At 42.2% G+C, this 24,455-nt stretch overlaps 2 protein-coding genes across 5 annotated transcripts in view; one reads left to right on the top strand and one right to left on the bottom strand.

Moving 5' to 3' along the window:
- The window catches only part of LOC104598451 (protein FAR1-RELATED SEQUENCE 5-like), a 31,982-nt gene that overhangs the window by 7,220 nt on the left and 307 nt on the right, over positions 1-24,455 (bottom strand). The gene's annotated exons all lie outside the window — the stretch shown is intronic.
- LOC104598452 (putative disease resistance protein At1g50180) lies at positions 291-3,205 on the top strand. The gene has a single exon (XM_010260523.3). It carries the CDS (start codon positions 393-395, stop codon positions 2,943-2,945), a length of 2,553 nt encoding a protein of 850 aa, XP_010258825.1. The 5' UTR covers positions 291-392; the 3' UTR covers positions 2,946-3,205.

A 24,455-nucleotide genomic window follows, 5' to 3' on the forward strand; every position in this document is an offset into this window, starting at 1 on the left:
AGTTGATAAACAACGCTTGGCAAGCAGGCATCTAGCTCCTCACTTGAACAAATTTGTTTTGCTCAAAAGCCTGAATCCGTTTTATTGTTTTGCTATGTGGAAGACAGATGATGTGGACAACCATTTGAACCCATTTACCAGCTCCAGCCGCCGTGTATAACAAACAATAAATCAGAGGCTTCCAAGTAATTTTCCTTCCCTAAAGAAGCGTGGCTGGAAAGTAATAACAACCAAACTAAAAGATTCTCCTCTTGACCTCTCGCATAGAGCAACAACCAGGAAAAAAGTGTGGACATTTCCCATGATTATTGAGAAGCCCAGGGAGATTAATTGATAGAGAATGCATGTTCCTATATAATTCGAATGTCTTGAGAAAATAAGAGGTCACCAGAATGGCTGAAGGGGCAGTCACCTTCTTCTTAGAGAACTTGAGTTCTCTACTAACACGAGAGGCAAATCTTCTTCTTGGGGTGGATGAGCAAATCCGATCACTCCATGACGAGCTAGAATGGATCCGTTCCTTCCTCAGAGATGCTGATCAGAAGAGGAAGAAATACGAAAGAGTGAAGGTTTGGGTAAGCCAAATAAGGGATTTGGCTTACGATGCTGAGGACATCATAGATGCCTTTGTCCTCAAAGTGGAGCAGCAACGACAAAAGAATTTGGGGCTTATTGGCTTCATTAGAAGGTACCTTCTCTGTGCAAATCAGCTTACTGCCATTCACAAGGTCGGGAAGCAAATCGAGGAAATCAACAGAAGGGTTGAGAAGGTCTCAGCTAGCAAAGCCAAGTATGGCTTGGAATACATTCAACCAGGAGAGTCTTCAGGTTCCTTGAATGAAGATCTTTTACTGTGGAAAGAGAAGCGGCCGGCCCTTGTAGAGGACTTTGACATGGTGGTGGGACTCAAAGATCATAAAAAAACGGTTGTGAAGCTCTTGACAGAAGGAAATGCTCGGCGTACTGTGGTCTCCGTTGTTGGGATGGGTGGTCTTGGTAAGACAACTCTCGCTAAGAAAGCTTTTAACAGCAAAACCATTAAAGAGCATTTCAATTGCCATGCTTGGATTTATGTTTCTCAAGAATACCGAATGAGAGAGCTATTGCAGGGTGTTATAAAATGTATTATGGTTCTCAGTAAAGATGACAAGGAGAATGTGGAGAAGATGAATGAAGAAGACTTGGGAACAATGCTATCTGATCACTTGAAACAGAAGAGGTACTTGATTGTAGTTGATGATCTATGGACTATAGAAGATTGGGAGAAATTGAAAGTTGCCTTACCTGAAGGGGAGAAAGGAAGCAAGATATTGCTTACCACCCGTAACAGAGATGTAGCTTTGCATGCCAACCCACCTGGCAGTCCCTATGAATTGCCTCTCTTGAACAATGAAGAGAGTTGGCAACTGTTCCTGAAGAAGGTATTCCTTGAATTTGATGAGCACACGATTAACATGCCACTTAGTTGCCCTCCAGAGCTAGAGAAACTGGGGAAGCAGATAGTGGAGAAATGCAGTGGCTTACCTCTTGCCATCGTGGTGTTAGGCGGTCTTTTGTCACGGAAGGACAGGACACCCAGTGCATGGTCGAAAGTGCTTGAGAGTGCAAACTGGCATTTGACAGAAGAATTGAAGCAGTGTTCTGAGATATTAGCCTTGAGTTATCATGATTTGCCATATTACTTGAAGTCTTGCTTCCTGTATTGTGGACTCTTTCCCCCGGACTTGGAGATCCGTGCAAGCAAACTGATTCAATTGTGGATTGCAGAGGGATTCATACAGCAGAGAGGGGAAGAGACACTAGAAGACATTGCAGAAGACTACTTAGAGGAACTGGTACACAGAAGCATGATCCAAGTGGCGGAAAGGAGGTCAGATGGAGGAATTAGAGCATGCTGCGTCCATGACCTTCTCCGAAACTTTGCTATTTCTGAAGCAAAGAGAGACAAATTTTTTGACATCGATGGCAAGGCATCACCAAGCATTGTTCGTCGCCTTGCCATACATCGGAAAGCTGATGATTACAGTGCTCAAAACACTTCCACAAGGTCCCTACGGTCATTCCTGTGCTTCACAGAAAGCCTTGAAAAGCAACAATGGGGAATCGTTTTCGGAGGTCTCAAATTGCTAAAGGTGATGGATTTGGAGAATGTAATCATTTCAAGATTACCAAAGGAAGTAGGAGAACTGATACATCTGAGGTACTTGAGCTTAAGATTGACTAACATACCAACTCTTCCGTCATCAATATGCAATCTTTGTAATCTACAAACGCTTGATCTAAGATACACTAGGATCATTCATCTACCCAATGCAATTTGGAACATGCGCCAACTGAGACATCTATACGTTGATTATGGAAAAATTGGCAGACATCCAAGGCCCCAACACCTCAAGGAACTTCGATCTTTGTGGTTAGGTGGAGGGCACAAAAACAAAATCCCTTCCTTGATGTCTTTTCCACATAATTTTCATCTTCATAAGCTCTATTTGAATGGACTCATTGAGGAACTACCCCACCCTCAAGATTTTCCACCCAACCTTACCAAACTATCCCTGAGATACTCCAAATTAGATCAAGACTTGATAACAACACTAGAAAAGCTACCCAACTTAAGGATCCTGAAACTGTTAAAGGAATCTTATATAGGAGCTAAAATGGTATGCAGTAGAAGAGGCTTTCCTCAACTCCAGTTCTTGGAACTTAGATACTTGGATATACTAGAGGAGTGGAGGGTGGAAGAAGGAGCAATGCTGAGTCTTAGACATTTAGAAATTGATGGATGCATACAACTCAAGATGCTGCCAGATGGTCTGCAACACCTGACTGCCCTCCAAGAATTGGAGGTACGATATATGCCAAATGAATTCAAGGTCGGACTTGGAGCAGATGGAGTGGATTGGCACAAGATCAGACACATTCCCTCTCTCACCATTGTTGGATGAATCAGGCCATAGCCATGCAAGGCTTTCCCTTCCATAAGAATGAATAACACAAACGATCCCTTTCATTTTCGTTTTGTTTTTATCTTCCCTCTGTAGAGACAGTGAGGGCTGAATTGTAATTTTTCTTTCTTGTTGTACCATTCTTTTTCTATTCTCTTCACCTTGTACATATTGTTTTATAAGGACGGAAGTGCCATTTTACATTCTTTAATATAAATAGCCTCTTCTTGGTGTGGTTGATACATTAGACACACCCCAAATCTGCTGTGTTTCTCTCTTGTACAAACTGCACTGACATGGTATCAAAGAGGATTCGTTCTGCTTAGCTTTGATCTCAGACTTTGTTCTTTTATGTTCAGCATCAAGTTGACTTTATTTCTCAACCTATTTAGACTGGCATATCTCTCTTTCTTGGACAGTTCTAATCAAGACAAGAAATCTGGATTTTCTGGACTGGGATGCCACTCAAGTCAGTTTTTTAGGGTTTTCTTTCATATAACTGATCAGTTTGCTCTAAAAATTTAGATCTGGTGTCACCCTAGTCTGTTCCTACAGCCCTAGAAATTTGGTGAAAATTGGAGTTGATTTTCTTGGGTTTTGATCCCTCCCTTTGTTCAGTTTGTCTGTGAACCTTCCGTTTTTGGACTGTAAACATATTTCCCTGCTGTTTTCAGCCTGTTAGAGATTATTTTCTTCATCTTTTCCCTTACTATGACATCTGAAAGGGGTGATGTTCTTCCTATTAAGTTTGATGGAACTAACTATGCCTTATGGCAATTCCATTTTCAGTTTTATGTTGAAGGCAAGGGGTTATGGGGCTATATTGATGGATCTACCACTGTGCCTGAAGTGACTGATGCAAAAGGACTATAGACTTGGAAGATTAATAATGCCCAGATTGCATCCTGGATTCTGAGTTCAGTCAATATTGGTGTTGCTATCCCTATAAGGGGTCTCCGGACAGCCAAGGAGACGTATGAATATCTAGAAAAGGTTTATCAGCAGTCCAAAATCTCACAGCAGTATCGTATTGAAACTGAGATATTGTCTTGCCAAGGTGAAAGGAAAATTCAAGAATACTATGCAGGGTTCATCAATCTTTGGAAAGAGTATGAGCTTATTCATATGGGTGGAATGCCCTTTGCTTGTTGCATCGAAAATTTGAAGGAACATTTTGACAGAAGGAAAGTAATGCACTTTTTTATGCATCTCCAACCTGAGTATGAGGTAATAAGATCAAACATTTTATGTCGGGACATTGTACCATCACTTGATACTATTTTGGGTGAATTACTCAGACAGGAAACTAGGATAACCACTCAGTCAGTCGTGAATGCCACAAATGATACAGTAAGGTTGTATTTCTAGCAGCAGGTAAGTCCAAACCAAGGGACTTATCCAGGGTGTCGTGTTACGAGTGCAATGAATTTGGTCATGTGATATCCCATTGTAGGAAGACTGCAAGAAATTTAGTCACATTATTACTAAATGCCCCAAAAGACCACCTAAGGAAACCAATCTGGTGGGTAAAAGAGTCGTCACAAGGCATATCATACTTCGGTTGAGGGATCAGATGATACATCATCCTCCACATCTCAGACCAAGAATGACATTACAAATGTCATGATTGAAGAAAAGATTCGACAGTTGATGTCCTTGGCAATATCCTCTGCATTTTCTACTTTCGACTTGTCTGGTAAGTGTGCCTACTATTGTGCTTCTCCTAGTCGTTTCTGGATAATAAATTCTGGTTCTTCCAATCATATATGATGGGTGCTACATGCGGTCAATCATCTTATCCTCTCCTTTCTAGCAAACACATTGTTACAGCCAATGGTGAGAAACTTGACATTGTAGGCTGTAATGATCTCACCTTATCTACCTCTTGCTCTTCCCGTTTCAAGTTACCACAGACATTATTTGTTCCTAGACTTGCAACAAATTTAATATCAGTTGGTCAATTGGTTAAACATGGTCATACTATCACCTTCTCACCGGATGGCTGTTTGATACTGTTGAAGTTTGACCTGCCCTAGAATTCTGTCTTGTTCGTTGACTGTAAAGTAAACAGCAAGAAGTAGGAGAGGAAAGAAGATGAGAGAAAAGAGAGGAAAGAGAGAAAGGCTGGTTCGAATTAGAAAAAAAAGTTATCCCTAGATTCGGCTAGACCTGTTATTATATTATTAACTTATTGGAAAAGACTTAAGTGCCCTTCTTTAAGTAAGAGGCACTCGAATTAACATAACAGTACACATCAACATTCTCAACAAGTACAAAGGATCGAAATACCCCTTCACTAACACCACTAACACTCCCCCTCAAGCTGGTGAATATATATCATATAATCCCAGCTTGTTACATATGTAGTCCACTCTCCCCCGACTCAAACCTTTTGTAAACAAGTCTGCCCACTGGTTTCCCGTACTAACATATGCAGTTTCTATCACCCCATTCAGCACCTTCTCTCTCACAAAATGACAGTCAACTTCGATGTGCTTGGTTCTTTCATGAAACACCGGATTGGAAGAGATATGAACCGCTGCCTGATTGTCACAATAGAGCTTCATTGGAGTACTGATGTCATATCCTATCTCCTGTAGAAGGTTCCTCAGCCACACTAATTCACAAGTAGTATGTGCCATGGCCCTATATTCTACTTCTGCACTGCTTCTTGCCACAACCGTTTGCTTCTTACTTTTCCACGTTACCAGGTTACCCCCCAGAAAGGTACAATAGCTTGTGGTAGATCGTCTATCAAACATAGAACTTGTCCAATCAGCATCAATGTATCCTTCTACTACCAGTTTTCCACCACTCCTGTACAGCAAACCACGACCAGGAGCTCCTTTCAGATACCTCACAATCCTTAGCACTATATTCCAATGTGGAACCAAAGGTTTCTACATGAACTGACTCACCACACTAACCGCAAATGAAATATCTGGCCGAGTAATGGTTAGATAGTTTAGTTTGCCTACAAGTCGTCGATATCTGCCAGGGTCTTCAAATACTTCACCTATATCACTGCTCAGCCTCGTATTTGTTTCCATAGGTGTCTCAGCCGGTTTAGTACCCAACAACCCTGTTTCTTCCAGTAAATCAAGCACATATTTCCTCTGACACAAATTAATGTCATGCTTAGATCTTGCTACCTCTATGCCCAAAAAGTATTTCAACTTGCCAAGGTCCTTTGTCTGAAAGTGTTCCTGTAGGAATGCCTTCAATCTGTCAATGCCCATTTTATCATTCCCAGTCACAACGATATCATCCACATACACCACCAATATTATTTTGCCTGCGACGAGTCAAAACTGAAGACAGAGTGATCAACTTGGCACTGTTTCATACCAAACTTTTTGACCACCTCACTGAACCTACCAAACCATGCTCGAGGGGACAGTTTAAGTCCATAAATAGCCTTCTTAAGTCTGCATACCTTACCATCCTCCCCCTGAGCAACAAACCCTGGTGGTTGCTCCATGTAGACCTCCTCGAGCAAATCACCATGCAAAAAGGCGTTTTTGATATCTAGCAGATGGAGAGGCCAATCATACATAGCTGCAAGGGAGATGACGACACGAACTGACCCTATCTTAGCAACCGGGGAGAATGTCTCTGTGTAGTCAATGCCATAGGTTTGGGAGTACCCTTTGGCAACCAGTCGTGCCTTCAGGCGCTCAACACGACCATCTGGCAAGTACTTAACACTATACACCCACTTACAACCGACAGCCTGCTTCCCAGGAGGAAGAGCGGTGAGATCCCAAGTGTGATTATGATGCAGAGCAGAGAGCTCTTCTTCCATAGCACGGCACCACTCTGGAGAGGTAAGGGCTTCCTGGACATCCTTAGGAACAACCACGGAGGATAACAAAGAGATGAACTGGCGATGGGAGGCGGAGAGGTGGGTAAGTGAAACAAAATTGGAAATAGGGTGAAGGGTGCAAGTACGTTTGCCTTTCCGGAAGGCAATAGGAAGATCTAAGTCGGAGGCTGGTGTCAGAGCTGGAGCTGGATCTGTCGACGGTGATGAAGCTGGAGGAGCTGCAGCCGGTACACGCGGGCGATGTGTATACACGTGACGGATGGGTGGACGGTCAACCGACGGTGGCACCGGAGGCAAGGACGTAGGCATGACTGGAACCAGAGGAGGTGGATCAGCCACAGGAAGAGGAAGAGGAGATGGTGATGTGGAGGAAGCAGCAGCACCGGACCCCACGAAGAACGGAGTAGACTCGAAGAATGTAACATCAGCACATACCAAGGAACGACGAGAACTGGGATGATAACACTTGTACCCTTTCTGAGTTCGGGAATAGCCACGGAAGATACACTTCAGGGAACGCGCATCTAACTTGTCAGTCCCGGGACCCAGATTATGAACGAAGCAGACACACCCAAATACCCGAGGAGAAAGCGGAAACGGAGACATGTTGGGGAATAAGACACTAAAAGGAGAACGACCATCAAGGATAGACGTGGGCATCCGATTAATTAAGAAACAAGAGGTGAGCATTGCATCGCTCCAAAAGATTTTGGGAACATTCATGCGGTGCATGAGGGAGCGTGCGTTTCTACAAGAAGGTGGTTCTTTCTCTCAGCAACCCCATTTTGTTGCGGAGTGTAGGTACATGAAGTTTGGTGTATAATGCCATGTTGGTCCAAGTATTCTTGAAAAGATGAAGACAAGTATTCACGACCATTATCAGAACGGAAAATTTTGATGTGAACGCCAAATTGATTACGGATCTCAGCATAAAATTTCTGGAATATGGCAAATAATTCACTTCTTTCTTTCATTAAATAGAGCCATGTCATTCTTGAACAGTCATCAACAAAAATAACAAAATATCGGTACCCATTATATGACATCATTTTATAAGGACCCCAAACATCTGAATGAATTAAAGAAAAAAGACTCGACACACAATTATCGACCCTAGAACGAAAAGGAACACGATGGTGTTTCCCAAATTGACATGACTCACAATCTAAAACAGAAAGTTGACTCAATGAAGGGACTAAGGACTACAACACTTTCAGCGAAGGATGACCAAATCTGCAATGCCACTGGAGAGGAGAAATGGATGACTGAAGAGCCGTTGACGTTCGTCCACCACCATCAAGATAATACAGTCCACCAGCTTCATGCCCTCCACCAATCTTCATCCCCGTCTTGAGATCCTGAAAAACACACATAGAAGGGTAAAATGTGATGGAGCACTTAAGGGACTTTGTCAGCTTACTAACAGACATAAGATTAAAACAGAGGAATAGGGATACAGAGTCTAGGTCAACATTACCAACACCACAGATAGATGATGTGGAGCCATTAGCAAGGGTAACAGATTGTGATGTTGAGCAATGAGTGAGAGATGATAACACACCTAGAGTTCCCGTCATGTGATCGGAGGCTCTAGAGTCAATAATCCAAGGGTTGGGTGTGGATGCCAAACAAGCCATACCTAAGTGTGCAAAGGAAGTTGTGTTCTGCTGCGACTTGGATTGAACAAACCTCTCATACTCATCCCGAGGAACACTCACCATCTCCTTGCCTGGACCATCTGAGGGAGTAGAAGGCATCGGGTCAGCTGACCGGTTCTCTTGTCTAGAGCTGAAACTGGTGTCACTAGTCATGGCATGGTTGGCCCACGTCGAGGGAGGACCATGTAAGTCATAGCAGTAGTTAATGGTATGTCCATCCAAACCGCAATGAGTACACTTCCGTGGACCCGAGCCACGTCCTCTACCACGAACTCCCCTTGAATCTCTACCTCCAGTACGACCATCACCACGGATATGTGTAGATCCATCACTACCACTCCTGCCAGGCTGGGCTCCTCGAGCCCCACTTCTGCCACCTCGACCTCTCGACACTGCAAATGCTGATTTATCGAAGACATTAGAATCCATAGATCCAATGGAAGCCCTCCGAAGACGAGCAAACACCTCCTCTAAAGATAGAAGAGCAAATCCCCCTAGTATCTGGGCTCGTACTGGTTCATACTCAGACTTCAGCCCCACCAGAAACCGTGTCACATCAAGCTGCTCTCGCTGTTGCTGTTGAACTTTGACATCAGAAGTGAGAGGATGATAGACATTTAACTCATTACAGATATTCCTCACACTGGCATAGTACTCCTCAAGGCTCTAATTTCCCTGTTGCAGATTGAAGTATTCCTGATACAGTTGATATACCCTAGTGGTATTATCCTGACCTAAATACAGTTTCTTAGCATGACCCCACACCTCTTTGGTTGTGTCAAAAAACATGAAGTTCACACTAATTTTGGGTTCCATACTGTTCCACAACCATGTAATGATCTGTACATCTTCCTGTTCCCAGTCTTCATACTCCTGAGAATTAGCGTGGGGTTTCTCCTCTCTTATATGCTTCACTTTCTTCTTCGCCTTCAGAAAAACCTCTACAGACTTGGCCCAAGGGACATAATTCTCTCCATTCAGTTTAATGGAGGTCATTTGGACATTCAGGTAGTCAGTAGATATCATGACACTAGGTTTACTATCACTGTTATCTGCCATTGCCGAACTCCCTTATCACTGAATTCCGAGCACTGACTTATGAGCACTACACACTGCACACTACACACAGACACTTCACTGAAATCTGCACACTGATTTCAACAGTAATAAATATTGAGAACTGCAACACCACAAACCCTACTCACCGAAATCTGCACACTGATTTCAGCAGTATTAAATGCTGAAAACTGCAACACCACAACCCCTACTCACCGAAGTCTACACACTGATTTCAGCGATATCAAATGCTGAAAACCACACTTGTAACACCACAAACCCTAATCCACAGCTACAGGAAGTTTCACCATTAAGTAGACACTATTGCCCTTCGAATCACACACAAACCAGAATAAACCCTAGCATAAACCCTAGCATACTGCAATCTGAAAACCCATCATGCGAACTGTACTACACCTCTCATGTATTCCATAACAGATAATATGCATAAAAAAAAAAACTTTACCTCATCGCCTGAAGGCCAACCACACGAAGGGCTGAGACACAGGAGAAACCAGGAGAAACCCTAATCCGAATGCGCAGAAGACAGAATTCTAGCAAGTCTGATTTGTTGAACCTCGCTCTGATACCATGTTGAAGTTTGACCTGCCCTAGAATTTTGTCTTGTTCGTTGACTGTAAAGTAAACAGCAAGAAGTAGGAGAGGAAAGAAGAAGAGAGAAAAGAGAGGAAAGAGAGAAAGGCTGGTTCGAATTAGAGAAAAAAGTTATCCCTAGATTCGGCCAGACCTGTTATTATATTATTAACTTATTGGAAAAGACTTAAGTGCCCTTCTTTAAGTAAGAGGCACTCGAACTAACATAACAGTACACATCAACATTCTCAACAAGTACAAAGGACTGAAATACCCCTTCACTAACACCACTAACAGATACAGGACCAGCGCACTAGGGAGGTGAAGGGGAAGGGGCGTAGACTGGGACGACTATTCACTCTAGAATTTGAGAAGAGGCCTACTTCTTCGGCAACTAGTTCTTCTTTTTTATTTTTCTACTACTTTCTTATCTTGTAATAATGATTGGAATATTTGGTATCACCGATTAGGCCATCCTTTTGCAAAGAAACTTGATTTACTTATTTCATCTGGATGTTTACCTTTATCTTCTGTTTCCAAGAATATGGATAAAACTTGCATGCCTTGTTGTTTAAATAAGAGCCATGTTTTACCATTTCTTGTTTCTTCTACTCATGCTACTACAATTTCAGTTAGTGCACAGTGATGTTTGGTCGTTTCCAGTAATTTCCAAGATAAGTTTTAGATATTTTATAACATTTATTGACGATCATATCCATTATACATGGACATACTATCTTCGAAAGAAATCAGATGCCAGAGTGACCACACAATTTAATGCCACCATTAGCACTCTCCAATAATTTCCAGGATGAGTTTTAGATATTTTATAACATTTATTGATGACCATACCCATTATACATGGATATACTTTCTTCGAAAGAAATCAGATGCATTTTCTATAACTTAAACTATTCCATGCCAGAGTGACCACACAATTTAATGCCACCATTAGCACTCTCCATTCAAATTCAAGGGGAGAGTACATTGATGGGGAGTTTCGGGCCTACTTACAACACCATGGTATACAGTCTCAAAAGTCCTGTCTTGGCACTCAACAAAATGGAGTTGTTGAACGCAAAAATGGTTGTATCTTGAGTGTTGTTAGAACCCTCCTTGATTCTCATGCCCTTGCAACCTTTTGGGTGGAGGCGGCTAGCACTATTGTACATCTTATCAACTTTCTTCCATCATATGTTCTTGATAACATATCCCCACATCAATCTTTGTTTAAGAATCCTCCCAATTTATCCATGCTTTATGTGTTTGGTTGCATCTATTTTATTAATCTTCCCGCACATGAGCGCACTAAGGTGTCTGTGCAGTCTGTTTTGTGCACCTTCTTGGGATATAGTCCTAACCATAAGGGATTCATATGTAATGATCCTCAGTCTTGTCGGACTAGAATCTCTCAAAATGTGATATTTCTTGAAAATCTTTCATTTTTTCAACATTTCACAAAGTTCTCTGCCCCTTTAGTTTTTGCTCTTCAACACTTTGAGCATGCAAGTACTTCGCCATCACCTTCTTCTTGCTTGTTGCACAAGCTCTGTTTTAGGAAGCAGCTAGCATCTCTATCCCCTACGCTCCCAACCACTCATCCTCTAGAGCATGGTACCACATCCACTCCTACCCTAGTAAGTACACAATCTCCTCTTGCTCACACTAATGTTCCTACCTTGTGCCGCTCCAATAGAGTTTCTAGACCACCTAACAACTAAGGTGTTAGAATGTTAGAGTGATGTTCGGCTGATAAGAGTTCTTATTAGCCCATTCTTATGTTTAACTTATCTTGTAACTGGGCTTGTGTTAATGGGCCTAATCCTGTTTAATGATTTAAGTCATCTGGGTGTCCCATCACTAATCAGGGGCATCCCAGTAATTTCTTGTACCTTGTACTATATTCATCTATAAATAAAGAACTGGTCGACTGGCTAGTACAGTTCGACATTTTCAGCATCTCTTCTTCTTCTCCTCTTCTCTGCTACTTAGACTACAGTGGTTCAGCTTACATGGTATCAGAGAATTGAGCACTTTCCTGGTTACTGCCGGCGCCATCTCATCTTTCTTGCTGTAGTTCACCTTTTTTTTATCTGGGTTGCTGCTGTGAAACCCTAGGGGTGCAGGAGAACAACACAAGGTTCGACCTAGGGTTTCCCTTGGTTGTAGGGCGCAAGGGAGGTAAGACCCTGAAGCTGGAGTCCTACTAGTTTCTAGCAGTTAGCAGCTATTCGGCTGCTAAGAAGAGGTCTGTATAGGACAGACCTAGTTGAGGACTGATTTCAGCAGTCCTAGTGTTGTCTGTAAGGAGGGAAACTCCCTTTACAGTAGCAGTACTCGAAGTGCAAAGTGGAGTCTACATAGCACAGGTTGGTTACCAGCCCAGAACATTTTTTGCTGCTGTAACAGAGCTGCTTCAGAACTGTGACAGTCTCGGCAAGTCTGAAACTGTGTTGCGAGCTGTCAGGACCTGCTGAGGTTACTTCAGATAATCAGAACCTGCATCAGAACTGGTTCAGAAAAACCTTTACAAGACTGTGGCGACTTCAGTTACTGATCATTTCCAGGTCGGTTACCAGCCCTACTCCAGCTCTGTGAACTGGTTCAGTTACAGGATTTTTTTTTTCTTGCTGCTGTACCCGAACTGGTTTAGTCTAAGTGAAGCCTATCCGGTGTGCCATCAGCACTGTGAACTCTGTGACTACTTCAGCCAGCCCTAACCAGAACCACCAACAGTACTGTAAACAACTCCTTGACTGAAGTTAGGATGTCATCACTATCCAGTGAAGTTTCTTCTAAAGATAACAGACCTCTTATAAGGTCTTCAAACCTGGAGAACCCTAATCTGCATAGCTTGCAGATTACAAGTGTGCTATTGGATGAGTATAACTTTAGAGAGTGGTCTGTCTCAGCAAGACTGTTTATTACCTCTCGTGACCTCACTAGCTATTTGGATGGAGACAAGAAACAACCAGAAATTGGCAGTCCTGAATACACTGTGTGGCGTAAGGAAAATGCCACAGTCATGTCTTGGTTGCTGGCCTCTATGACTCCTAGGGTGGCCAGAACTGTTCATCACTTCCCCACAGCTGCTAAAATTTGGGAGAAAGTATCTAAGACATATGGCCAGAAAAAGAACAATGCTAGAATCTACAGGCTGAACCAAGACATTGCAGCCCTAAGGCAAGGAGACATGTCCGTGGCAACCTACTTTGCAACACTGGAAGGCCTCTGGGAAGAGCTTGACCACCATTTGATTTTGGATTGGGAAAATGCTAATGATAGGGGGAGGCATGATAAGCAGATTGAGGAAGGCAGAGCCTTCAAGTTTCTGGCGGGTCTTGACCCTGTATATGAAGGTATAAGGTCACAGATTCTAGGGAGAGATGAATTACCTGAGCTTCACCATGTCTACTACCTGGTGAGGAATGAAGAAGTAAGGAGAAAGGAGATGCAAGTTGACTCCCAGACACAGTCAACAGAACAACCTGGAGAGCATTCAGCCTTAATCTCCACTAAGGGGAATAGATTTTCAGACAAGAAGTCCCTCAAGTGTACACATTGTGGTGGTGAGAAACACACAAAGGAGAAATGTTGGGTCCTGTACCCTCATCTGAAGCCAGCTGCTCTGAGAAAGGACAAAAGGCAACAGAAGGGCCACACAGCAAGTGGGAATCTTGCCACCAATAACAGTAGTGACAACTCACAGAGTATTCAGACAGTGTCATCTTCCACCGCAAGGCAGGCTGCCGACTCCTCTGGACCAAGTACTTTGGGCTTCACAGCTAGTGAGGTAGAGATTCTCAGTCGGGCATTGGCCCGTCTGAAGAACAATTCTTTAGCTTCCACCTCTCTTGCCAAGTCAGGTACAGCCTCTGCATTTAGTGCATCTAGTTCCATTAACTCTACCTCTTGGGTGATTGATTCCGGAGCCATTGACCATATGACACATATGTCCTCTTATTCTCCACATATCATTTGTTGTCTGGCCAGGATAAGATGAGAGTAGCTGATGGGTCCCTCTCCACCATCTCTGGAAAGGGGGTGGTTGACCTAAGCAAGGATCTCTCTCTTAAATCAGTCCTACATGTTCCTAGTCTTACCTCAAATCTGTTGTCTGTTTCAAAGCTTACAAAAAACTTGAACTGCAGTATAACTTTCTTTCCTTCTCATTGTGTCTTCCAGGACAGATTGACGAGGAGAACGATTGGGAGTGGTCATGCGTATGGGGGCCTCTACTACTTTGATGAAGATGTCAGCTCAGCCATGCAAGCTTCTACTACTAGTCCGGAGAGTGTGGAGTCAATAGCTAGGCTGCACTTGTGGCATGCTAGGCTAGGTCATTTGTCCTTTTCTTCCTTAGCAATGTTGTTTCCCGAATTATGTAAGGGCATTTCGAGTCAAAGTTTAATTTGTGATGTGTGTCAAATGTCAAAACAATGTAGATCAATGTATCCAATTTCTAGTAATGAAATTCAAGCCCCTTTTGACTTGGTTCATTCTGATGTTTGGGGTCCTTCACCCATTGTTTCCATTGATGGCTTTCGTTACTTCATCAGTTTTATTGACCATTATTCTCGGTGCACTTGGATTTATCTATTGAAAGGACGTGAAGAAGTTCCCCGGATAACTATGATGTTTTGCAAGATGGTTGAAACACAATTTGATAAAAAGATCAAGCAATTCCGTTCAGACAATGCAGCTGAATACTTTGAGAGATCCCTGAACTCATTCATGGAAGATGCAGGCATGTTACATCAATCATCGTGTGCTTACACCCCTCAGCAAAATGGGGTCGCTGAGCGCAAGAACAGACATCTATTGGAGACAGCTCGAGCCCTTCTTTTCCAGCACAATGTGCCCAAGCAATATTGGTCTCAAGCTGTTCTCACTGCATCATACCTGATAAATCGGATGCCATCTAAGGTACTGGGTATGAAGACCCCTTTCTCTGTTTTGTGTCCCACTCTTCCAGAATTTCCTCTTCCCCCGCGGGTTTTTGGTTGTACATGCTTCATACATGTGAAAGATCCAAAGAAGACCAAGCTGGATCCTAAGGCTACAAAGGGAATATTTTTGGGGTACTCTCCTACGCAGAAGGGGTATAAGTGTTATGATCCTGTCTCCAAGAAAAAATATGTCACCAGGGATGTAGTCTTTTTTGAGTTTCAACCCTATTTCAAGTCTTCTCAGAATCCTCTTCAGGGGGAGAGTAGTGGGTTGGAAGAGGATTCTCATTCTCCCTTCCTTTTTGTTCCCATTTCAGCACCCTCCACTACTACTAGCTATAACATTCCGGGTCAACCTAGTGAGACTTCCACTGTGCCAGTTGCTTCTCCAGATTCGGCTGATACTTCTGAAGGTTCCAGTAAACAAGAGAAAGAGATACTTACATACAGTAGAAGGAAGAAGGCCCCTCAACCTCATGATTGCAACCAGTTGAACTCAGATCAATCTGTCTCTGCAATCCAAGGTAATTCTGATTCACTCAATTCAGATTTGGATCTTCCTATTGCTCTCCGTAAGCCTGTTCGTTCTTGTACCACTCGGCATCCCATAGCCGATTATGTTTTTTACTCACACTTATCCCCTGCCTATCATTCCTTTGTGTCTGCTCTTTCCTCTGTATGTGTCCCTTCCAGGTATTCAGAGGCGGCATCTGATCCAAGGTGGAAAGAAGCCATGAATGAAGAGATGAAAGCCCTAATGAAAACAAGGACATGGGAATTGGTGGACCTGCCAGAAGGGAAAGGCACTGTTGGGTGCAAGTGGGTATTCACAGTAAAGCACAGGGAAGATGGGTCAGTTGAGAGGTACAAGGCCAGACTCGTGGCAAAGGGGTTTACACAAAAGGAAGGAATTGACTACAAGGAAACCTTTGCCCCAGTAGCAAAGCTCAACACAATCAGGGTTCTACTGTCACTAGCAGCAAAATTCTCTTGGGAACTTCATCAGCTGGATGTGAAGAATGCCTTCCTAAATGGTGATCTTCATGAAGAGGTATTCATGGAACCCCCACCTGGATATGATGCTGGAAAGAAGGTATGTAAACTAAGGAAAGCATTATATGGTTTGAAGCAATCTCCCCGGGCATGGTTTGAGAGACTTTGTTTGGCCATGAAGAAAGTAGGGTACACTCAGAGCAGTGCAGATCATACATTGTTTACAAGGAGACAGGATGACAAACTTACAGCACTCATTGTGTATGTGGATGATATGGTGATTACTGGAAATGATGTGACAGAGATGAAGAGGCTGAAGGAGTTCGCTTCAGAATTTGAGATCAAAGACCTGGGAAATCTGAGATACTTTCTTGGAATTGAAGTTGCTAGATCAAGAGAAGGAATCTACATATGTCAAAGAAAGTATGTGCTAGATCTCCCAGAGGAAACAGGCATGATGGGGTGTAGGCCAGCAGACACTCCAATAGAACCAAGCCATGGATTACAAGAATCAATGGGTGAGGAATACTGTGATAAGGAAAGGTACCAAAAGTTGGTAGGAAAACTGATATACTTATCCCTTACTCGGCCAGACATTGCCTATGCAGTGCATGTTGTCAGTCAATTCATGCACTCACCAAAGACCCCTCATATGAGAGCAGTGGAAAGAATCCTCAGATACTTGAAGACTTGCCCAGGGAAAGGAATTTTATTCAGAAAAAACAGCAGACTTGAAATTGAAGCCTACACTGATGCTGATTGGGCTGGGTCTGTTGGAGACAGAAAATCAACCTCAGGTTATTGTACATTCTTGGGAGGAAACCTAGTCACATGGCGTAGTAAGAAGCAGAATGTTGTGGCTAGATCAAGTGCAGAAGCAGAATACCGGGCTATGGCACACGGGGTTGCTGAACTCTTATGGCTCAGGACTCTCCTTAATGAGCTTGGTATCAAGACAGAGGGTCCTCTCAAGCTGTATTGTGATAATAAAGCTGCTATCAACATTGCCAACAATCCTGTGCAGCATGACAGGACAAAACATATTGAAATTGATCGACACTTTGTCAGAGAGAGAATTATTTCAGGAGAACTCTGTGTGCCTTATACTCCATCAGAGATGCAGATTGCAGACGTATTAACTAAAGGGCTGGCATCAACGAAGTTCAGGGACATACTTGGCAAGCTAAACATGATTGATATCTATGCTTAGCTTGAGGGGGAGTGTTAGAATGTTAGAGTGATGTTCGGCTGATAAGAATTCTTATTAGCCCATTCTTATGTTTAACTTATCTTGTAACTGGGCTTGTGTTAATGGGCCTAATCCTGTTTAATGATTTAAGTCATCTGGGTGTCCCATCACTAATCAGGGGCATCCCAGTAATTTCTTGTACCTTGTACTATATTCATCTATAAATAAAGAACTGGTCGACTGGCTAGTACAGTTCGACATTTTCAGCATCTCTTCTTCTTCTCCTCTTCTCTGCTACTTAGACTACAGTGGTTCAGCTTACATAAGGTTTTCCTTCAGACCATAACTCCTCTATTTTTTTTTTTTTATTAGTAACTCCTCTATTGTTTTGTCCACTATAGATATCCCCAGGTCTTACTAGCAAGCCATAGCTTATGCTCACTGGAGAGATGCTATGGATGCTGAAATAGCTGCTCGTCTCGAGAATGACACTTGGGAGTTAGTTCACTCTCCTCCTGATGCCTTAATTATAGGGAGCAGATGGGTGTACTCTATGAAGTTGAAGTCTGATGGCAGTCTAGACAGATATAAGGCTAGACTAATTGCACAGGGATTCAAGCAAGAATATGGGATAGATTATGAGGAAACATTTTCCTCGATAGCCAAGATGACAATAGTTCATCTTCTTCTGGCTACTCTATAGTCAGGAATTAGGTTGTTCACCAAATGGATGTGAAGAATGCTTTCTTGCATGAGGATTTAAAGGAGGTTGTGTACATGAAACCTCCCCCCTGGCTACTATGATGAGTCCCACCTAGTTTGCAAACTCAAGAAATCCCTTTATGGCCTTAAACAGGCCCCTCATGCCTGATTTGAGAGGTTTAGATCTGTGATCACTGATGTTGGATTCATTCAGAGCTTTTCAGATTATTCTCTTCTTACATCACAACATTCTCAAGGTAGTACATTGTTGCTCTTATATGTTGATGATATTCTCATAACTAGAGATGATCAAGATGGTACACACCAGCTCAAGCACCTTCTTAGCCAATCATTTAAGTTGAAAGATTTGGGACCAATTGCATATTTTTTGGGCTTGGAAGTTCACCACAATTTCATGGCTACTCTATTATTCAGCATAAATATGTCACTAACCTTGTCAACCTTGCTCATCTTTTTTTTTTTTTTTATCAATAACAGCTTCAGTAATTTTATTAAAATATCACAAGAATAGTTACAGCAAGGAAGACAAACACTCTTATCTTCCAAATACAACTTAAGTCCTCAAAGAAAGAAAAGGAAAAGAAGAAGCAATTTAGTTAGAACTTAGCCCAAAACATTACATCCCTTTCTATCCCCTGTTTAGCTAGCCCATCAGCTATAGAGTTAGCTGTTCTTTTAACCCAGCTCATCCTGATTTCCATTTCCCGCACCAGCCACTTGAATTTCCTCCTCTCATTGCTGTATTTCCATAATCCACAGTTGTCTTTCCTCAGCCACCCTATCACCACCTCTGAATCCCCTTCAATTATGAGTTTTCTGACATCCATTTCCTTAGCTTTCTGGACTCCTTCCATAACTGTCAAGATCTCAGCTCTAAGAGAATCCCCCACTCCAATTGGACCTGAGAACATGGCAGAAATGACCCCGTTCTCATCCCTAAAAACACCCCCAATCCCTGATTGTCCAGGATTCCCCCTACAGCTCCCATCAAAGTTCAATTTTAGAAAACCAGCAGGTGGGGGGGTCCAAGACACCTTCACAACTGATTTGGTCTTCATGCGGTTTGCAATCTCACCCCACTTCCTCAACATGTCATCCACTGTGTAGTCTGTGAATAGCTCTAAAGATTACAGCCTTGACATGGATCACAACCCTCAATTCTTCAGCCCCTCTCTCTTCTTCTGAGAAGATCCTAAGATTTCTTTCTTCCCATAAAGACCAGCATACTGCAGCCCTCAGTCCTCTCCACATAGTCCTTCCCCTTTTCATGCACCACCTGAAAAAAAAGGGGAAAATAGGCTCTGCAAATCTGATGGAGGGTTCCACCTGCACCCAAAAAGAGAAAAAGCCCATTCCCAAATTGACTTTGCAAATTGGCACGACACCAGTAAGTGAAAACCAGTCTCCCCATCCGCTTTGCATAGAACACACCAATGAGGTGACAAGCATGTATTGGGTCTCTTCTTTTGAAGCAAATCACTAGTATTGAATCTTTCCAGATAGGCTTCCCAACAAAAACTACCAACCCTAGGAGGAATTGGTTTGCACCAAACCTCATTAACCAGGAAAGGGAAGGTTGCAGGACTGGTGGACTGACATAAGACTTTGAAGAAGGAAGCACAGGAAAAAGAGCCCGTGGGGGTCGGGATCCAAGTTCTAGAGTCCACCTTAGGGGGTCAATGAAAACATTATCAAGAAGGTCAAGGAAGCTCAAAATACTGTGGAAGTCAGAGTCCCTCACAGCCCTCCTCAAACCCAGGTTCCACCCAAACCCAGGACTGGAAGAGGAAGGGGTGATGAAAAAAGAAAATGGCTTATTTTTAAAGTCAGACAGCATACAAAGAAGGAAACTGGTCCTTAAGTGGAACATTCCCCACCCAAGTTTGTTCCCAGAATTTTATGCAATTGCCAGAGTTCAAATCATACCTGACAAGTGGGGAGAAGACTGGAAGCAAATCACGAATGGCTTTCCAAGATGAATTGCTTGTGGTCCTTGCTCTGATTCCAACATCCCATCCATTCTGCTCCATCCCATGTATGCTTGCCACTATTATAGCCCATAGGTTCTCTTGCTCCAGAGGAAACCTCCACAACCACTTTCCCAAGAGGGCCGAGTTCCTTTTCCCGATGTTCCCAAGCCCCAAACCTCCACAAGCTTTACTCCTGATCACCACTTTGTAGCTAACTCTATGGTCCCTCTTCTCCTTTCCCAGCTCCCAAAGGAAATCTCTCATTAATCTCTCCAACCTACTGGAAACCTTCACTGGAATTTTGAACACTGAATGGAAATAAATGGGTAAGTTTGCTAGCGTGGCCTTGATCAATGTAGTCCTTCCACCAAGGGAGAGGTAATTCTTTTTTCAAGAAACAAGTCTTTTTTCAAATCTCTCCACCACCGGGTTCTAAAAACTTTCTCTCTTGGGATTATGACCTAGAGACAAACCTAAATAACTCATAGGCCATCCTGAAACTTCACACCCAAGCACTTATGCATTCTCCCTAATCTCTCCCTCCTCCATATTCACACCCACTACACAACTTTTCCCGAAGTTCACTTTCAAGTTTGACATTTGCTCAAAGAGTTGAATCACTAATTTCAAATTCCTGATGAACCTCACATTACCTCCTTCACAAAACAAGATTGTATCATCAACAAACTGTAAGTGAGTAAGTGGGATGTCTCCCTTCCAACCCTCCATCCTCTAATGAGGCCCCTAGAGTCTGCTCTGTGGATCAATCTTCCCAGCACATCAGCAACAAGTAAGAACAGAAAAGGGGATAAGGGGTCACCCTGTCTTATACTCCTAATGGCTAGAAAAAAAATCTACCACTATCTCATTCACTAGCATTGAGTAATGATAATTCCAAACACACCCCATGATCCATTTGCACCATCTATCCCCTATAGAGGAGATGGGTTGAATGGCCCATAGACTGTCATTTCATGTTATGTTATGTTTCCCTCTGTAATGGGCATTATTTTGGGCCCATACTCTGTAATGTTCTATTTTTTTGTAATTTCTTGCCCACTCAAGGGCCTCTCTGTAATATTTCAAAGATTAACTTAATAAAATGTTTAGAGTGTTAGAGGGAGGTTTAGTTCGAACCTCTCACTCTCTAACTCTTATTGCCACCAGCTCTCTCTCTCTCTCTCTTCTTCCTCTTAATCATCTCTTGTTTGTTTATTTTTTGGTTTGCATCTAATCTCAAGCAATTCCATACATCAAGAGGACTGTTTTTCAACTTGGTATCAAAGCGGGCCATTGCTTGGCGTGACCCTCATGTGGTTCTAGTTCAGCCAACTGCATGAGGAGGTTCTAGGGCTGAAAGTTTACAGTCATTCGCCTGGTTCTTTCTGCATTCTCCCTTCCGGTACATAGAGCATCTGTTTTCCAGATGTTCTGATGATCTCCTCCACCGTGATGAACCACCCCCTTCCAATTTCTCTTCAGTTCTATTACATACTTCTTGCCTGGAACTGGTATTGAGTTTCTCCATCCATTCACCTTGCCGGAGTTGATAGCCCCATCTAGAAATCCTTTCATCCATACAATGACTTCATTTAGTACCAGTACTGTCGCCCTGTTGTTCTCTCTTATCTTCAGTGCTTCCTTACCTCTGATCCGTTCCTCTTCAAACTTGAAGTTCTTGGCTTCAATCAACACCTCAGCCCTCCATCTTCCTACAGTTCTGAATTCCCTCTCCCCCTCCATCTTGCTCATCTCACTAATACTAAGGTTGTTGATATCCCCTGGAAGTCAATTTGAAGTTAAGCAAGGATGGTGATCCCCTTTTAGAAAATGCCAGCTTGTATCATCAGCTTGTGGGAAGTCTTATATATCTCACGATGACACACCCAAACATTTCATATGTAGTCTAGATTGTAAGTCAAATTGTCTCACAATTTCCTATGGTGTGTTATTCTCATCCACCTCATCACTTCAACTCTCTAGCTCTGCTTATGCGGATGCCAACTGGGCTGGTTGTCCAGATACTAAAAGATCTACCACTGGGTGGTGCATATTTCTTGATGATTCTCTCATATCTTGGAAATGTAAGAAGCAATAGATATTTCCAAGTCATCTACTGAAGCAGAATATAAAGCCATGTCCTCAGTGTGTAGTGAGATTATTTGGTTCTAGTCATTCCTACAAGATCTTAATATTGTTCAACCCTCTCCTATTCCTTTATTGGTTGACAATCTAAGTACAATCAAGATTGCTTCTAATCCAGTCTTCCATGAAAGGACAAAGCACATTGAAATGGATTGTCATTTTATAAGAGATCTCCTTATTGTCAGCAATATTTCATTGCCTCATGTATCCTCACGCCTCCACCTTTTAAAATATTGGTTAAAAACCAATATCAGTCTACTCTACCCTTTGAATTGCTTCTACTTCTAAACTTAACCTTGCTAGTTCGCTTTTCAATTAAGCAAATCTACATATATATCCTCATTACAAAAACACAATGAAATTATCCCTTATGGAAGATTTAGTGCATAGCATTAAGAATAGAAGATGCTTTCTGATTCATTTCTGATTAGAACTTTTTTGTCACAACAAGGGAAAGAAAGAAAAACTACAATAGGCAATGGGTCACTCAACCCCAAAAGTCCTCAAGCAAAACCCTCAACAGCTCACTATCAATTTGGCTATCTTCTTGGTTCCGTTATCGAAGTGTGCAGAGTAAAGATGTGGCCATTTTCTTGATTGATGATAGATATAATGTCTTTGGTATAGTTTTAAATTTTTAATGCTCCAAAGGTGGCTCGATCTTCTCTAAGATACTACCAATCACTATCTTCGAGTCTCCCTCTAGCCAAATGCATTTTGATGATTAAAGAGCCATAAGGATCGCTTCTCTTGCCCCCCCCCCCCATGCCTCAGAAACATTGATATTTGTTTGACCTATGGACTGGCCTTTGCTCCCTATATGACGTCCAAAGTGATTCCTAAGGATACATCCAAATGAAGCATTTCCATTTTCATCCACCTAGGCTTCAGAATTTGCTTTAATCATTGATCAATCAGGTGGTTTTCCATTGGGTATGCTCAATCTTTCTATAACAAGTTTTATCTACAAGTAACTCATTTCCATCACGTAGTCTAGTAATCATTGTTTAGCTTTTTCTACAATCATGACCAGGTAAGGGGTTTTGTCTAGGAATATGAACTCATTTCTGCTTGTCCACATTGTCCACAAGAGGAAAGCAATTTTCTCCCACATGTCTTTTATTCTATAACCCACTTTAAAGAGTATTAAGCAGTTCCACCAATCTAGAATTGATCTATCTTAATCAATAGATCAGGACAGCATTGATCTACTATTAACCATACCCGCTTAGCAAGACTGCAATTAAAGAAAGCATGCCACTCATCTTCTATAGTTGATCGCACACTTTGCATTCAGGATCAACTCTACATTTTCTTTTCATCAAAAAGATTTTGGTCAGGAGTTGTCCTTGGATGAGAAACCATAAAACATAATTTTGGGAGGGCATTATATTTTCCAAATTTTCTTGATAACTGTAGTTGTGGGAATCTTAAAAGTGTTAGTGGTAAGAAGGTTTGCAGTGGATTTGAATGTAAACTCCTCTGTGGACTTTTCTCCCCACTACACCTTTTTTTTTTGTTTTTTTTTTAATCTGTAATGTAAAGCATTTCATTAATATCAAAAGGCCAAAATACAATAGGGCCCCTGTACAATGAAAAACTGTACAGCGGAAAAGACAGTAAAACTCATCAAAGTCAATCCCCAGTCAACCCAAAAAAAGACTATATCCTCGGCACAATACCCACGATACTTCATCGTCTTGATCAGCAATTGGGATTGGAATTGCTTTGATCATATCCACAATATCCTCAGGCACACATGCCCTTAGCTTGTTCCAATCCCTTTTTGTTCCAAGAGAATGATGTGTTTAACAATCAGATTCAACACTATGTTAATTATCAATTAACTTTCATTATATGGTTGAGGGCCAAAGTTGATGGTGCAATAGGCCCTAACTCCTACTAAAACAACAACAGTTGTTGTAGTTTGTGATGTTTCATGAAATCTCTTTGCTGAAAAAATATCTCCCTTTGATCCAACAACTGTTGGGAACATGGACATGCTCAGGCAAATTGAGTTCACAAGGAACTGTCTACACCCCCCTCCCCCCAAAAGATTGAATCTGTATGTAAACCATGTTGCTCACTAGGCTTATTCTTCTTTTCTTCTAACCAACCTATTGATTTTGTAAGTTGATTAAATAGTTGCATATCTAAAAGAAAATTTCAGAACCACAGTATTCCACTTACTTGACCAACAATGTTCTAAGCTGCACACTCTAATCCTTTATACATAAGCATCATAAGATATATGCTGATTCCAAAATAAAGAGGCAATCTTAAGAACGGTTATATCAGCTAAAATGGATACTAAGATTATCTTGCCTCTTACAGGGATGTGTTCTGAACTAAAATTTTACTTAGCTAGAAATCCTATTGCCAGCTATTCCACACTGGTCAATTAAAA

The sequence above is a fragment of the Nelumbo nucifera genome, chromosome 6, assembly GCF_055504915.1.
Source record: "Nelumbo nucifera cultivar China Antique chromosome 6, China Antique-T2T, whole genome shotgun sequence".
Taxonomy (NCBI): Eukaryota; Viridiplantae; Streptophyta; class Magnoliopsida; order Proteales; family Nelumbonaceae; genus Nelumbo; species Nelumbo nucifera.

Bases quoted from the DNA above. Each gene is read 5' to 3' on its own strand.
- LOC104598452 (XM_010260523.3), top strand. From the start codon at position 393: ATGGCTGAAGGGGCAGTCACCTTCTTCTTAGAGAACTTGAGTTCTCTA.